This window comes from Anoplopoma fimbria, chromosome 1 (genome assembly GCF_027596085.1).
Source record: "Anoplopoma fimbria isolate UVic2021 breed Golden Eagle Sablefish chromosome 1, Afim_UVic_2022, whole genome shotgun sequence".
Taxonomy (NCBI): domain Eukaryota; kingdom Metazoa; phylum Chordata; class Actinopteri; order Perciformes; family Anoplopomatidae; genus Anoplopoma; species Anoplopoma fimbria.
In genome coordinates, this window is record NC_072449.1 from 6,877,776 (window position 1) to 6,895,562 (window position 17,787).

A 17,787-nucleotide genomic window follows, 5' to 3' on the forward strand; every position below is an offset into this window, starting at 1 on the left:
GTAGCCATGGAAACACAATGAAAACTCTAAACTGACAGAACATAAGAGTGAAACCAGGGTCTTTTGTTTTGAAAAGCTCTCGACAGGCAGTGCTCTTATTTTTTTAAATGGTAAAAAAACTGTGGGGACAACTGTTTTATCTCCAAATTAACATAAGGACGTCCTAACATTAGCAAAAAAAAATAAAAAATTGCAAATGCTTATTCAGTTTTAAAGGTTCTTCTCCCTAGCAACAGTAGCCAAGGCAACGCAATGAAAACTCTAAACTGACAGAACACAAGAGTGAAACCAGGGTCTTTTGTTTTGAAAAGCTCTCGACAGATAGTGCTCTTATTTTTTTTTTTTAAAACTGTGGGGATAACTGTTTTATCTCCAAATTAATGTAAGGACGTCCTAACATTAGCAACATTTTTTTTGCAAATGCTTATTCAGTTTTAAAGGTTATTCTCCCTAGCAACAGTAGCCAAGGCAACGCAATGAAAACTCTAAACTGACAGAACACAAGAGTGAAACCAGGGTATTTTGTTTTGAAAAGCTCTCGACAGATAGTGCTCTTATTTTTTAAACAGTAAAAAAACTGTGGGGATAACTGTTTTATCTCCAAAATAACATAAGGACGTCCTAAAAGTAGCAAAACAAATTGCAAATTTTTATTCAGTTTATTGACGAACAAAGTGACAAGTACCTAAAGGCCATCATTTACCCTTCCTCCTTTTAAAGGTTCTTCTCCCTAGCAACAGTAGCCAAGGCAACGCAATGAAAACTCTAAACTGACAGAACATAAGAGTGAAACCAGGGTCTTTTGTTTTGAAAAGCTCTCGACAGATAGTGCTCTTATTTTTTTTTTTAAAAACTGTGGGGACAACTGTTTTATCTCCAAAATAATGTAAGGACGTCCTAACATTAGCAAAAAAATAAATAAATTGCAAATGCTTATTCAGTTTTAAAGGTTCTTCTCCCTAGCAACAGTAGCCAAGGCAACGCAATGAAAACTCTAAACTGACAGAACACAAGAGTGAAACCAGGGTATTTTGTTTTGAAAAGCTCTCGACAGGAAGTGCTCTTATTGTTTGAACGCCGGCGGACTTGACGCTGTGAAGACGGAGCGGAGCCCGACAGCCAGGCGGGACTTCACGGGGATGGGAACAGACACACTGCGTCCCGGCGTTTCCAGAAAATCATCCCGCAGACACGCAGAGGGGTCCGCGGGGCTCATGTGGACGACAAGCGGGGCCCGGACAGAGTAACACGGCGGCGGAGGAGAGGGGGTGTGTGGGGGGGGAAATGGAAAAATGGGAGCGGTGAAAAAAAATTAAAAAAAAAGAAAAACACGGAGGAAAAAACACCAAAGTAAGTTTGGAAAAAATAGTTATGAAATACATGATGACTTATTTTTTTTTTTTTCTTCTTCTTCTTTTCTGTGCGTCAGGAAGTGTCTGCAGAGAAGTTTCGGACATGTGGAGCTGTGATTGACAGCTGGAGGGGGTCAGGGGGGTGGGGGTGATGACGTTTATGATCGATGCCCAGAGGAACACATGGCTGCAAGAGACACACAGAGGGAGAGAGTCCTCGTCTCTCTCCGGGGTTTGCCACGTACGGCTGCAGGAAATCTGATCTGTGTATACCAGCCTCCTCTGTGCATGGCAGTGTGTGTGTGTGTGTGTGTGTGTGTTGTGTGTGTGTGTGTGTGTGTGTGTGTTGTGTGTTGTGTTGTGTGTGTGTGTGTGTGTGTGAGTGTGAGTGTTAGTGTGTGTGAGAGAGAGAGAGAGAGAGAGAGTGTGTGTGTGTGTGTGTGTGTTTTCACAGACACATTAGTCACAGCTGGTAAGACTTTTATGATATAGGAGGAGAAAGAGTCTGGAAAAACTGACACATTGGCACAAAAAGGAAGAGATTCACAAGGGTTTGATGGGATGGATGCTGGTTGCATGATAGAAACAGTGGTGGACGATTTTTAAACCTAAGTAGAAGAAGCATTACTTTGATGGGAGAAGGTAATATACATATATATTTCATAATATTGCTAAATATGAGAAGGAAACTATTGGCTTAGTAAAGTTTACATCGTTTAAATGATCTTTTGTATCCCTGTCGGTGTTATTTTATGGTATTTTATATTCTTGGATTATTATTATTGATGGATTATATAAATAGCATGTTCAGTTGTAACTAGTGGAAGTGAAGCTACTTCATATACTGTTTGGTAGTTTGATATAACAATTCATCATATTTTGTGAATTTATCACAGTTTTTTAAATGTAGAATCTTAATCCCCCCAAAAACTTGTAGTTAAAGTTGTTTGATAAATATAGTTGGGTAAAAATAACAATATTTCCCTCTGAAATGTAGTGGAGAAGAAGTATTAGCATACAAATGGAACTACTCAAGGAAAGTACCAGTACTTAAAAACTTTGATGAAGTACAGTATTAGAAAAAACTGAGACTGAGAAGGTTTGGCCCTTTTTTTTGCTAGTATTAATGCTAGTACTTCAGCGTTTTGTCTTGTCAAATGATAGGAACAAACATATACCAGCATGTTGACATAACTGGTATTGGCTGGAATCAACATGGGAAAATATCAGACATAATCAAAAAGTCATAAGCCGATCTTAGACACACAGCATAACAAAATGTAACGTCATGCACCTTTTTTTTTTTTTTTTGCCAAAGCCCAGCCTACAGTTAAACTACTACATTAGACTGTCTCATTGACAAAAGTGGTCATTACATTCAGGCCATGCAGTTAACTACACCCACAGTGAATCTTTCGTCACCTTCTCTGTAATACTGTCTCTTCTAGCTTTGCTAAATGTGCTTCGATGAATCTGATCAGTGTCCTTGCTTGTGAATTAATGAATTTACCGTAACTGTAAGTGTCCCAGTGTCGCTTAATTGTTTTAAAACACTTAAGTACCATCGATTTCATTTGAACTCACTGCCTCCTCCTCAGTGTCGTGCATTCATTTGGCTTGGAAGGATTAGTGGGGCAACCATCTTCTAATTACACAGTTTTCAGCCTTTAACTTGACGATTCAATTTGGACGTAGCAGACTCGAAGAGTGTATCAGAACACTGGAGGATATTGAACACATTGAGGGCTAAAAGAGATGTTTGACAAAGATGCAAATATATGTGTTTGATGGGAGAACTAAGGAGATATTAGGTTTTGTATGTTAACTCCGTCTTCTGCTGCTTCTTGCAGTTTCTTACTTTTTTTTTTGGCGTTCATTTATATAAAGAAAAGCCTGCTGAAAAAGAAATCTATCTTATCGCTGAAAATAATTTAGATAAGTGTATTGCTTGTGGGCAATAAAAGTGGTGCTTTTATTGTGGATTATGACACATTAAATGATTGTGTTTACACTGATAACACGCCATGGCAGTAGGATTATCACAGCAAGAGAGTTTGGCATAAGTCTGCATGTAGTTGCGAGCAAATTGTAGTTCTCTACAAAATGGGGCCATAAGAAGTAAACTCTGCTGTTTGCATTAGCTGTATGAGGGTCAGTAAACAAATAAACAACTAAAGGCTGATGGTCCTCAGAGGACAGCAGGATCCCAGGATATGAAGCTGTGAAAAGACCTCAGAAAGTGAGAAGGTGTTTGGGGCGTGATTTCACAGGCCTCTGCCAATTGTCCACTCAGAGGGTTTTGCAGCTCTCACTGCCGTTGCCTTTTGGTAAATGCAGTTGTTAGAATGTGCCTGATTTGAGGGCAGCGCCGGCGGCAGTTTGCCGTTAGCTGAGATTTATTGCCGAGAGGTCGGGAGCAACACCTGGTGCAGAAAGTCCACAATCCTCTCTGAAGCAACAGATGGAGCAAAGGATGCAGGAAAGGAAAGAGGGACGGACCGGTGTGGCTCCAAAAACCGCACAGAAGTGACGAGCTGCTGGATACCAGTGTGGTAGACGGGGGAAAAAATGAATATAACCACTTGGTTTTACTGGCAGTTTCCCATGTTTAGTCTGTTAAAGGGCTGCTCTGTGGTTCCCCAACAAGGCGGATCTCTTTGAGGTCTGTAGTTTGCTTGAGGTGAAAAAGCTGTAATTGCAGAGAGGGTCGAGAAGGACCTTACTTTGATTATTTTTATGACAGCTAATGATGCAATATGAAGACACAAAATAAGAGTTTAGCAGTGGAAACCGTAAGTGTAAGAGTTCATTTCTAAAAAAAACTTTTTGCATGACACATCGTGCTACGATATCTGTAAAATATAGAGAATTCGTTCATCAAGTTTTCCATTCTGTTCTTTTTATGTGTGGTTTGTTCCATGGCTGGACTGTTTAACCTCTGAAGCGCTCAACTAGAAAATAATCCTGTTAAATTTTATTCAGTACTCAGCTCAATTTGACAGCCATAAAACTCGCCCGTTCACTGAGAACACGATCTCGTAAAACATTAGATATTAATCCTCAGATGTTTACTTTTCATTTATACAGAACAGAGTGAACTCCACCAAAACTCCCGTATTATTAATATTAAACGTCACCTTTTTTGGAGAAGAAAATATTCAAAAATGAATTAAAAATGTCAGTAAAAATAAACCCCTCGTGTGATCAAAAATGCAGGCGAGTGAGTCGGTGAGACTAAAATCATTCCTTCATCAGTTGATTACGTTATAAACTCATTCACTGTCAGCATTACGAGCAGCCAGTTACAGTCAGGGAGAGTTCAGGGGTCAAAACTAGAGAAACACTGCACGCAGGTGATCAGCTCTGTCTCAGTAGACTTTGAGCCCGAGTAATCAGTCTGCATATGTTCACCTATAAGCACGATGCAGCGATGCAACCTCATCCTCTTACGTAAGGAAAGATAAATAAGTGTAACCCGTTAGATTTACCTGATAACAGCCGTGCAACGTTTTGCACCTTTTCACTGCATGTTTCCAAAAAGAGTTTAGAAACAAAAGTCCATTAGAGGATCAGAGAGGATTATTATTGTATATTTAGAACATACCAACATGTTTTGGTAAAAACTACTTACTTTCCCTTTCCTTTCAAGTTTTGAGCAATTTAGGTTAAATCTTGAAAGAAAGTGCTAAAAGTTCTGTCCCGTATATGCATTAAGAAACATGTGCTGTAACTCTTGGCTGTATCTTTAACACACATTTTGCTGTGTCATGCCTTGGGCCACTCGACCATGACTGTTGATTTCTACCTGTTACGCAACTCATAACCTCTGTCCAATTTTCAAACTTATGTCAGTGATGAGTGTGTGTGTGTGCGTGCGTGTGTGTGTGTGTATTTGCACTGTGCACATTGCTAAAGTTGTACTGGTTGAGCTCTATTCAGCTCTCACTTACACGTAGAGAGACAACAGCAGCAACAGCTGCGGCAACATCTGAAAAACAGGTATGATAGGTTTTTTCTCTTGTTTTTTAACTTTTTATCTTTTAAATAATCTTGCACTTCAAATTACTGTTTCATTTTTTATTTTTTTTCATTTTGAAGCTTTTCCATCTGTTATAATTTCAGATGCAGTATAATTATCAGAAGGAAAAGTTATTTATTTTTCATGAGTTTTTTGTGGTTATCCTCTGAGGCTCAGAGGATTTGCTCAAAAAGTTGGCACATTTTATATTTTCCTCATTGTAAGACGGGACAGAGATATTTTTAGGGCCTTGATTTACAATTTTTTCTTTTTTTTTACAACCATGGTTACTTAATTCTAGTGAGTAAACTAAGAAAGTGCAAAATGAACTCTTTGATCAAGGAAATTAGGTCGAACCCGTTGGGAAGCCAAGAGGGGAGGGAAATTGGGGCTACCCAAGTAGCTCGAATAAAAGCTTAAAGTCTTTTCATGAAGCTTAACACATACCTTGAAGATGGCATTTCAGCAGGAACCGTTCCTCTAATCTCTAAAAAAAAACAGAAACAAGGTGTTCTTTGAAGGAGTTTGGATAAGGTGTGCTGATCCAATCTGGTGAATGAGGTTGTGTGTTTTTTCTCTAATGGTGATCAAATGTTTATTTGATCATGATAAAGACAGAGCTTTTCCAACTTCCATGGGAGTGGCATGTTTAGAAAGGTCTCAAATGTAAATATTTTTGTTCTCTCTCCAGAGCACAATGGCATTCCTCCTGTGGCTCGGCCTGTCGCTGCTGTCCGCCGTCCAGTCCAGCGGCGTCAAGAACTGCCACCGTGGTTGCCACTGTGAGGTGGAAAGCTTCGGCCTGTTCGACAGCTTCAGCCTGACCCGGGTGGACTGCCGAGGGCTGGGACCCGACACCTCCATGCCCATCCCCATCCCTCTGGACACGGCCCACCTGGACCTGTCCTCCAACGCCATGGGCCCGCTGAGTGACACCATGCTAGCTGGTCCAGGCTACACCACTCTCGTTAGCTTGGACCTAAGCAGCAACTCTATAACAAAGGTCAGTGTTCAGAGGAGCTCAAGTAAAAGGGCTTTTGGTCTGTAATAATAAGGCTATTTAACCTTTTGAATGAAACAGTTACACATCCTATTTCATACAAATGACAAGTTGAGGTTTTGGTGCTACAGTGTTGCATGTTTTGCACACAACCTGTTGCTAACGTTAGCCAGTATTAGCTAACTTTGGATAGATATTGTTTAACCACCTTTACTGCAAATTTTCTTCACTCTTATCAACTTATTTACAATGTTTATAGATGCTAAAAGCAGCTGTTTTCAGGAGACAAAGTAAAAAAAGTGACACCCCACTTGATATTACTCTCCAGCAACAAATAGCAGACAGACAAAGCTAGCAGCTCCCCAGGAATTTTCCCCAGGAGTGGGTGGAGACCAAAACAGAGCTGAAAACAGAGTGCCATTGGATTTATATTTTTTGGGCGTCTTAATAAATGCCTGTGCTGCTCCTTATCTGCGGGATGTGTAGATAAGAATCTGATGACTAGACTAATACGTTCAGCATATAAAGTTAATAGGTGGCAGAGTGTGTTTTTCCTGCTCCCAAATGGTAAATAAATCATTAATTGCTGGTGAAGAAGGCTTCTCTACTTGTGCTTTCATTTTACAGATATAATTTCAATGATTTTTTCATAAGAGATAAATAAATAATGACAACGCTCTTTTGTAAAATGACATAAACAACAAGGTTTTAGCTATGTGAGTTTCAAAAACACACACACCTCAGGCCTACGCTATTACTCTGCTAGGTGCTACGAGCTAACGGGCAAGTGCACTTTTTTATGACATGAAAACTTAGCTGGTCACCCAAATAACATTTGATTGGAAACATTTGTCTATATTCCTCAATGTGCAGGTTTAGAAATATGTAAAGTTTTCTAAGAGCAGAAAAGTAATTTTATAGACATAAATACTCAAATAATATATTTGACACTTATCAAGAGATGCATGTGAAAGCTCATTGTATAGTTTAATTTCTCTGTATCCTTAACTTGCCACTGCTTAACTTTTGAATTGTTTTCTTTCTCTCTTCCTTTCCTTCACATTTTCAGGTAACACCCAATGCTTTGTCTAAGCTGCGCTACCTGGAGACTCTGGATCTGAGCCACAACAACCTGGAGAGCCTTTCCCCGAGCTGCTTCTCCGGCCTCCCTCTGGTTGAAGTGGACCTCAGCCACAACAGCTTCCAAGAGTTCGACATGGACGTGTTCGCTACGAAAGTTAATGGCGAACCTGTCAGCGTGGATCTGTCTCATAACAAGCTCGTGTCGGTCTCGACGACTCTGCATGGAAGAGTTTTACACATCCAAAGCTTAAATCTGTCGTCAAACCGGCTCTTGAGCGTACCCATGCTGGCGGGACTTTCGCTGAGGTACCTCAATCTGGATGGTAACCCCATCGCAAAGATCAAAGAGGGAGCTTTTGCTCAGCTGAAAGATCTGGTTTATTTGTCCATCAGTGGCCTCCATGAGCTGCACGAGATCGAGGCGGACAGTTTCAAGGGCCTCCAGAGCCTGCAAGTTCTCGATCTCTCAAAAAACCCAGAGTTTAAGACTCTAAGCCCGGCGGTTTTCAGCGGACTGGACTCCCTGCAGGAGCTGAATTTGTCTGGGTCCGGTGTTTCATCCTTGCCGAGTAACATGCTGACCCACCTGCCCAGTATTAAGAGCATCACGCTGGGACAAAACATGCACTGCTGGAGGACCCAGAAACAGGGACAGTTCCACCGGCAACTGGGTCAGGTCCAACACAACGAGGTGCTGAACTGTAACGTGGAGGGCATCGTGTCGTGAATCAGTGCCTTTTGGAAATGGACCACTCGTAAAGAGGGCCAGTAACAAACACTTTTGATTTCCAGCATGGTTGGACAACCAAGTTCTGAAAGAGTATACCTAATGCCAGCGCTGTGCCTTATCTGCTTTGATATGCAAAACACTTTTCTTGTGTTACTTTCAATCAATTACCTCTGTTCCAAGGTGTGCCTTTTTGAAGTATGTGTTAAAGGTTTAAAGTATACTTCATGAACTCTTGACAGACTATCAGTACTTTTTTAGGAAAACGATATCAGAATATACAGCATTCTACATCGCACAGATTGGTTTCTCTCCCGTCTCAACATGTATCCTAAACTGGTAGAGAACCTTTCATGGATCCAAAACTTAAAGTATTGTTCGTGCGTTACGTACTTCATTTAAAGTGGGACCATATTAAGAGCTATTTGCACTTATTCCAGTCGCAACGTTCTTAGAATGATGCACTTACACATGGCCTAAATGTCATCCAGCGTAAAAACTTTCTGTGCTTTGCTCCAAATATCCACACTGAAGTTGACTGTTGACCACTAAGTTTTTATTTGACTTTGAATGTGATGCTTATTGAAATGATTAAAGGGACAGTTAGACATTTTTGGGAAATTTTATTTCTAGCTTAGAGTCAGATTTGAAGATTGTCATATTTGTTTGTTTTGATATGAAGCTACAACCAGGGGCCTGTTAGCTTAGCGTAGCATAAAAGACGGGAAACGGGGATCTCTTGTCCTTTATTGGAGTCTTTGTGTGTCTTTATCCCCGATATATAATCGCAACCTGTTGTTGTTACGCTTCAGTTTAGCCGAGTCAGCTGTTTCCCCCCCAGTTCCCTGTTTGTTAATGCTGAACTAATCTACTGGCTGTAGCTTTATACCTACATACAGACATGAGTCATGAGTGCTATCAATCTTCTTATGTAACTCCCGCCAAGCAAGCTAATCAGCGTATTATATATTATTGTATTACATATATATATATATATATATGTTAATATATATCCCAAATATGTCGATCTGTACAATCCAAGAACCAGAGTTCTTTTAGCTCCGTCTAGGAGGGAGACTTAGAGCAACGACTGTTAACTATTGAGGGCAAAGATCTTTTCTTGTTACTCTCACAAAATGACCATTTCATGTTCACCGACCACCAGCCATAACCGGACATCTTGTCCAATAATTAACCTTCATAATAAGTTACGTGTCCAGCCTTTTGCAAATAAGGTCCAAGCAGCCTCTGACACAGTGCCGATCTGTGTTATTTGTTGGTTTTTTGACATTTCACAACGGGAGTAAACAAGCTGGGCCCACGTTGACCGGGAGTTTGTTTCGACCTGCTGTCAAATCAATATCAAGTTGAACAACACAGCTTTTCTGCATGATCGGAAACGGGAGTGATGGCAGTATCCGTTGTCGTTTAAACACGGAGCTGCACTGTGCCGTCACGTGTAGCTTCACCTCGGCATTCCTGTGGTGTTTCTGTGGACACTCAGCCTCAAGACTGCATGTTAGGGTTTTTGAATGTCAGCAATCTGTGAAGGCCTTTAGTGTTCTGGTTGTGTGGTTTTTAAAGGAAATCCACCTTTTCAGTCGGTTAATTGAAAGTCAGATGAGCCCAGTCTTGGTGAAGACATTTATATTTGTATGTATGTAACTATACTGTATATAACTTTATATATATATATTATATATATATATATATATATATATATATATATATATAATGAATCATATGTGTAATAAATTGACTCTTGTGACACTTTTGGTTTGAATGAATTCTGTTTGACGTGTCAGTGAAGGAGCACAGACAAGGAAATATTACGTCCATGTCGACAATGTATTTAACTTTTAGCTAGTGTTCCTTTTTTTCAGAGCAAAAAAAAAAAAAAAAAAAAAAAAGAGTGTGTGATTTGTCTCCATGCACGGGACTGACTCATAGCAGGGTGTGCCCTCTCCAGGACAAGAGGAAAGCGTTAGATCTCAGTGGTTTGCCTTTTTTACAGCACTTTCTTCACTTTTTGTGTTTGAAACGCTCTTGCTTTACTTGGAAGTGTCTGGCTACACACACACACACACACACACACACACACACACACACACACACACACACACACACACACACACACACACACACACACACTTGTGATCTTGAAAGGTCCATAAAAAAAACAAACACTGAAGTGGACAGACTTTTGGCAGAATACTGTGCTACACTGGGCTGGTAACCTGCCAAGGAGGTGACTGGGAAGGAGACGAGTAGAGAAAGGAGAAAGAGGGAGAGAGAGCCAGGGGTTCGGTCATGGCAACTTACAGATCTCCTGTGTGTGTGTGTGTGTCTGGCAATGAGTTTTTTGTCCTGTGAGACAGAGAAGACATTATGCCTTTCCATTCTGTGACACATCTTTTAAACAAAAGCACCCAGAAATCAGGCTGACTAGCCAGGTTTTTCATAGATTTCACCATAGTTGAACTGTACATGTTTCATCATGACCGTTAAGCGTGGGAAAATAGGTATTTAACAAATCCCACATCTTTCCCTTTGTCTTCTACATCTGAGTTTACCAATGCTTATGTGCGTGTGAGCACAAACTCTAGTCCCTTCCAAGTAGGTAGGAGGCCGTCTGAGCGCCCTTAGCGGATTGACCCCATTGCCTAAAACACTTCCAGATGTTTGTGCTTTTTTGTCCATCTCCTGAAGCGCTGGTCTGTTGACATCCGGAGGAAGCGGCTGTACTTCAGTAGCGCTGAGACACACGCTCGCTACGATACTGTGAAATGGCAAAGACATTCGGGGAATGCAGCAGCAAAACAAATCAGGTTACAGATCAAAAGTGGGGGATTTTTTTTTTCTCTTTGTTCCCACTTAGGTAGACCTCCATATCCTAACAAAAAGTCCAGTTTGAATTAGGACATTTCAGAAAGCTGCACTGAGGTCACACGTTTACCTTTCAGTTTGCTCCTAACAATGCCCCTCTGTATAATCTGGGGCGTGCACAGATGTGTTGGAAAGTAGCGCAAATGTGTTTACATGCAAACAGCTTGATGCATTACAGGCTAGCTGGCTGACATCAAATACTTTTCTGCACATGCTCTGTTTAAAGAAAAACACCACAGCATGATGAAACACAATTTGTAAAAGCACCTCTAATAGTGTTTCACAGCTAGAGAGGAAAAATAAGTTTCTGTCAGAGCTGAAATCGATCGAGATCTCCACAGTTATGTTGACATTTTCAGTTTGACATTGAAAAACAAACCCCACAGTGACATTTAATTGGAATACTGTTGACGCTACTCTGACAGAAAGTTAATTTCCTATGGAGCTAAAGTAACGGACATGTCCAAATACATCCACAGAGCACTGAAAATGAAGAAACTTGATACAGTTCGAAGGGCAGTAATCAGGAGAACAAGAGACCCTTTTCTGGTGGATAGAGTTGGATCTGGGTCAACAGAGACCTTGAGTGAGTGAGTGAGTGAGTGATGTTTTGAGTCAGCTGACGTCTGAAGAAAAAAAAACGTAATGGCATTTACATCTTACTTGCACATATCTGTGGTGTAATCGCTACCAAACAACCAGCACTTGAGATTTTATGCAGGCTGGAACAGGATTTTATCAGCCTGCTTTTCTTGGTCTTGTGTTGTTTGTCAAAGCACACCAACAGCGAAAAAGATGCTTTTAAACATCATAATACACTTTAATTTCCCAAAACAATTTAGTGCTGTTTGCATTATGGCAGTGTGGGACATGTGAGCGAAGAAATCAAAAGGTAATCACTCGCTTCTCTGCAGTGGTCCGGCTCTGAGATGTTAATACTTCAAAAGCAGAGGGAGAGCTTTGAACTGTGTGTAATTAATCCAGGCAAGCAGAACCAGGGTGTCTTTATTAAGTGGTCTGTTCTTGCATGAACAACTATCAAACAAATGTAATTTGACCTTCCTGCGGATAGATCCTCTGGAGGATCAGGCTATCCAAGCAGCTAATTCACTTTGCTTCAAGAATGAGTCCATACTGCTCTGAACACTGTGAGGTTTTACTTTTCAATTCCTGCAGGAGGCTGACACCCAGGAATGTTTTTCACAGGCCATTTTAAAAAGCCCCTCTTTGGATTGTTAAAGTGTATTAATTGTTTCTTAAGTTGACCATAACCAGACTCTTCGAAGCACATGTTTCATTTGACAGCAGTGATATTGACGTATTGATGCTCCGAATGCCCTCTGGCTTGTTGTGCTACCGTGACAACAGACACCAAGGCACTGTGTCAGCGCACTGCAGCTCAGCACAGAGGTTTTGTTTTTCAGACAAACAAAAGATCAGCTCAACTTGTCACAGGCAACAAAGATTTGCTTGTTTTTTTTTCTAAAGAGCTAGTAAAGCTGTTGAAGTTTGTACCACTGTATTGTGTTACTACGCATTTGTTAAACCCTAAAGACAATTAGGCCTAAACAAAGACAATGCAACACATTCAGTTAGGTTTTACACCATCTTTTTTGTTTCACAATATTTGCAAAGGTTGATGGAAATGATTGATTTTGATGTTCATGTACAAAAAACTTGCCACATAGTAGTTTAAGGCACTAGTTCTCAACCTAGTGAGGCCCTCACGCAGAGGCCCCCTGTAAACACTGCTTTGTTATGATAAAAATAAGAAAAAAAAGGTTAGGAACCACCTAAAATACTGCCAATGCTGCAAAAAAGTCTGTACGTGTAAAAGTTTTTACGAGGAAAGAAAAAAACATCCCTTTTATTTGAAGGCTATTGTGTTGGTTGGCAGTCTGAAAAGCAGCGAAGGCACTCTGATGAAGTTCAAGCCCATTTTTTAAACATGGATATCCAACGCGTTTTGAGTCTTCACCAGGGTGTAAAGTGCAATTAGGACAGGTTTTCAAATTGAAACTCACCAAGAGGTCATGTGACAAGGCATGTTAAAATTGCCCAATTAAAGAGACTGTTTTTTTAGACATGAAAGGGAAAACAAGAAAATGATATGCAACTGTAACTAACATAACATAATTAGCAAATTTAGGTCAATGACAGCCAAAAATGTGGAAAAAATACAAAATATGTGCAAACATACACTGTAACACTCAGCATATAATGGCATTTAGCAATGAGATACAATTAAGATTAGACAGCAACCCCATTGGGCACACACATAAAGTCATGCGGTTCCAAACTGTACAGTGTAACCATCACAATAGCAGCTCAGTGTTCCCCAATGGAAGAAAAATCAATACTACCCTCACATCATGAAAGAGTTATAGAGGAAATTCACCAGAGCCAAATCTTGATTAGACAGCCGAGCGTTCGCCATCTGTTCCCACGCTGGAAATTGGGGTCACGTTTTGTTAAGTACAGGAAAGCACAATTGTTTGCTGTTATATTCACATAACAAAAGTATCCTGACTTCCATCTGGAGCCAGAGTCATGTTCAGATATTGTGTGTTGTGTATTTTTGTCTAACAGATGGTGGCAGATTTGATCAAGATCAAGCAGTCCTATAATGTGGCAGACCAACATCAAAATGTCCATGTGAATCTCACTCAGACTAGTTGAGCTGTTAAAAATAAATCTTTATTTTTGACATGTCTCTCTTTAATATAAGTGAAAATGTGACACATCCACGTGTCAGAATAGCTCATGGAACAAGTTGCGAATAAGGTCGGAGCACTATTTCCCTTCAAATAGCTGTTTGCTAAAGGAGGTCTTGAGACAGTTTCAGGTTATCTGTTATGTATCTACAGCTCGTGAAATGTGTGAGAGAAAAGCATGACTTAGCTTGACAAGGAACTAATCCTGGATCGTGTTTCTCATATTGGCTTACACTGTGTTTTGTTACACAGAGTAAAGAAAACGTATTCATACCAAATTATAGTTGGTCATGTAAAAACACCATGTGGTCTACTGGTAAAACCATTGTTAGTTATTTTATTTTATAGTCTTCATTGATACAATTGATTTCTTTCATGCATTCCAGTTGCATTTTTTAAAATCTAATAAACTCTTAAGTGTTCTTGAATACTTTAAGATATGCAAAAGCTTTTGCTTTTTACACTGTATAAATCTCAATGTATGTATGGGGTCTGTTACAAACTACTTCTTTTACTAACTTTTGTATATTAACTTTTAGAGAAAGCGTTAAATGTGTTCTTGATGAAGGCCTTGCCTGCACCAATTATTCATAATCTTGCGCAATGAACCCCCAACGTTGAAGCTCTTTTACAAAAACATTACAGCACCTAATCCTAAAATCCTGCTGCAAGGTCTGGAGTTGTCCCAAAGACATGTGATCTTCTACTGAATTTACTGGTCACTTTTACGACACAGCTGTATCTGCCCCTGGGTCGTATCTGTTCAGGATTACCTACTTATGGGTCAACACAGAGCGGAGCCTGACTTTCTCCACATTCCACTCCCCAATATGTAGGAGGGAGAAACACAGACTGCATCCCTTTCAGTGAATCACTGGCTGCTTTACAAACACTCTTTCCCCCTAATCTATTCAGGGAAAAGGAAGAATAACAGCAGGCAGACGAGACAAGGAAGACTAACACTACACAGAAGGCAACGGAAAATAAACAGAAACACAGAGAAGGATGATATGAGCCACTATCAACACTAAAAGCCACATTCATCAGAACTGTTTAAAGTCAGCTGAACAACAACACCCTAAAGCTCACCTGCATACTGACATGCATGTTGTAAAATGTGTAAAAATGTTTTTTTTTGTCAATTCATAGCTTTTGAAAGATACAAATAAAAGTTGCTCTAATAAAAAAAAGCTTTTCTGCCCCCAAAACCATGTTGCTTGCTCACACGCACACATTAATCAGCTGAGCGTAGGAGAAGCAGGACTCTTGCATCACCCTTCTCATATTGGTTGTCCTAGGAGGGAGTTTCCCCGAGGAAAAAGGGAGATATCCTGAGACTGCTGCCCTCTCCGTCATTCACCCCCATCTGGTTTCCATCAGGAGCTGCTTGGCTGGATTAGGTTTTCTCAGAAGATACTTACTCTACATTCGCATTTACACCAAAGTGCTGTTGTGCTTAAACAGGGGCACAAAAATAAGAAATGCAAAATAATTGTAACTAAAATTAGTAAAAAGTAAAAAAGGCATCACCATTATGCATCATCATCATTATGGTTAATTGTCTAACTTCTGGGATCTCGTTCCAGTCTAGTGACTAAACCGTAACCACCTTATTTTGCGTCTTGGCTGCAGGATCTAAATCTTCCGCTCAGTGAATGCTCCTGAATGTATTGACCTGGCTGAACTTATCACTAATGAATATATATTATAATTCAGAGTTTAGGATCTTTTACTTAGCTCCAGTTTGCACATATTGAACAGGTTTAAAGGGTCAGATATGGTAATGACTTTTGACTGGGGCAGGAACAGGGAGAGGTGCCCGACTGTGACTGGAATGAGATGGAAAAAAAAATTGCATGACCTCTAAATCCACATGGGGCTAAAAATGTCTTACTTTTTTGACGCCTCTCTGTTGCACTGCTCTAAAAAAGGCCCGTCGATACCTAGAGTTGCTCAATTTCTACAAACCACCACGGAGCGAGAGCATGTCATTAGCAAATATTTAGAGACAAGAGACTGTCCTGTTCACTTTCCAAGAAAAGTGAAAACTCATCCAAGTACAGGAGAGAAAGTGATCCTCAGACTGGAAATAAACGTGCATTAGAGAACGCTTTAAATGTTACATCAGCTGTATTTTAAAGTGAGTGCTTCTTCCGTCTTTGCAAAACTGGATCGGTTTTCTCGCAGGCCACAAATCTTTGAACATTTTAAACATGGAGGTAAAGTTACAGGAAAAGGGAGGATGTGAGACCATTTTCAGCACAGGCCCGAAGACAGCTGCATCAGTGGTTACTGATCCTCCCTCAGCCTCTGGTGTTTGCCAAACACAAGAGCTCTCTTGTCTGAACATTTCCTTTGTCACGTCCCTACCCTTGTTTTGCATTGCCCACTGCGAAAATTACACAATTTCTATTCAAAACACATGAATTCTTAAGTGACAAACTGAAGGAAGGGGGAAGTATCATTTCTGTCGCATGCAAATTACATGCTCATCTTCATTTGATTGAGAAAGAGCTTATGTAAACAGACGTATTACTTTCAGATAAACCACCTTAGACCCGCACAGCAAGACACTGGGTGATGAACAAACCGGATTTGTGGAGCAGCGAAGGGGCCTGCACCACGCGATACCTTGGAAATGAGCAAATGAGGTGACTGCTTCACTGCACTGTAATTACGTCCACATGATTGGGCCTGTGGATTATGCTGCTTGGCTCATGCTTCACTGTTTTCCTTAACTTCACTAAGAGATACTGACCTTTCAGCAGACTGCTCACACAAAGGCTTCACTTCCATAAAACGTTCCCAAAATGTTCTGTTCAGATAATTGGATAATTGCTAACGTATGCTGGAGGATGAAGATACTGTGTGTAATGGCCCTATATATAATAAGATTAGTCTGTTTAAATAGTAGTATGTTGGGATCTAATGTGGCAGAAACCAAGAATTTTCCCAAACATTTGTTGTGCCAATGAAGCATACAGTTATTTTTTTTTATTTTTTTTCCAAACAAGGATTGGATTTAGACTCTTGGTGGTAAAGATGCCTTAAACCTCAGCAGTGGAATATTGTTGTGATGTTGCATATATCTTGTGTATTATTACATTTTCTTATATCTCACTTAGCCTGTCCCAGAACTGTCAGGACCTTCACATACTGAAACTGTTGATAGGAGCGCCCTCTAGTGGACAAGGTGGATAACTACATGTACATGACCCAGTTTTTTTTTGGCAGTACATGGAAGTCCCATACCAGTACTCCAGTGTACTGTACACCTGACTGAGATGAGGTGTATTTGGTATTCTTATAAATACATTTTGTAACGCAATAAATGAGCTTGCGTGACAGTAAGTTTTTTCCAATCTGACTTCACACACAAACAAATAACTCACAAATAAGGTTTGAGTTAAAATGCGTGATAACAAACACAGACAGTTCATTTGTCCTTTAGTTTCCTTACATTTTATTTAATACATTTAAAAAATATTCTGAAAACAAAGACCAAACTTATCATATATAATACTTTAAATGAAATCTTGTCCCTCAAAATGTCACTAAATGGAACATTATCACTTTATGTTCAGCAATTCAGCACAAAAGAATCAATTCAACTTAATTTCACTGCTTTTATTGTCGTTCACACAACTTACAAAAATCTTAAAAACAAACAAATAATATATTAAAGTACTAAGCTCTTTGTTGAAATACTAATTATAGTGAAACATGTACACTAGTCAAATATTGAGCCTCACAAAACAGCCCAACTCTTACTGACAAGACACTTAACCTGCTAAGGATCTTGCTGTTCATAGTGAAACTTTTAGTACAAATATAGAGATGTGAAATAAATATAAATAAAATAATCTAAGGAATTTTTTTCCAGCATTCTGTGTCCCACAATTTATACTGTGTGACCTACAGGTGTCCAGCACTAGTACAAAATACACTTTAACAGGTCAACCCTGCATGACTCCATTTCATTGCTACTTCAATGAACTGCATCTTCC

General features: G+C 39.9%; 1 protein-coding gene across 2 annotated transcripts; it reads left to right on the forward strand.

Moving 5' to 3' along the window:
* The first annotated feature begins 1,054 nt into the window (after window positions 1-1,054).
* tsku (tsukushi small leucine rich proteoglycan homolog (Xenopus laevis)) lies at window positions 1,055-8,792 on the forward strand. 2 transcript variants are annotated; one of them, XM_054597573.1, is made up of 3 exons: window positions 1,055-1,350; window positions 6,062-6,373; window positions 7,440-8,792. In XM_054597573.1, exons 2-3 carry the CDS (start codon window positions 6,068-6,070, stop codon window positions 8,178-8,180), a joined length of 1,047 nt encoding a protein of 348 aa, XP_054453548.1. In that variant the 5' UTR covers window positions 1,055-1,350; window positions 6,062-6,067; the 3' UTR covers window positions 8,181-8,792. The 2 variants fall into 2 exon arrangements, with proteins under 2 accessions (XP_054453548.1, XP_054453558.1); XM_054597583.1 differs by lacking the exon at window positions 1,055-1,350 and adding an exon at window positions 5,248-5,351.
* The last annotated feature ends 8,995 nt before the right edge of the window (window positions 8,793-17,787 follow it).

Bases quoted from the DNA above. Each gene is read 5' to 3' on its own strand.
- tsku (XM_054597573.1), top strand. From the start codon at position 6,068: ATGGCATTCCTCCTGTGGCTCGGCCTGTCGCTGCTGTCCGCCGTCCAG. The intron at 6,374-7,439 runs GTCAGTGTTCAG...TCACATTTTCAG, and splicing joins GCAGCAACTCTATAACAAAG to GTAACACCCAATGCTTTGTC.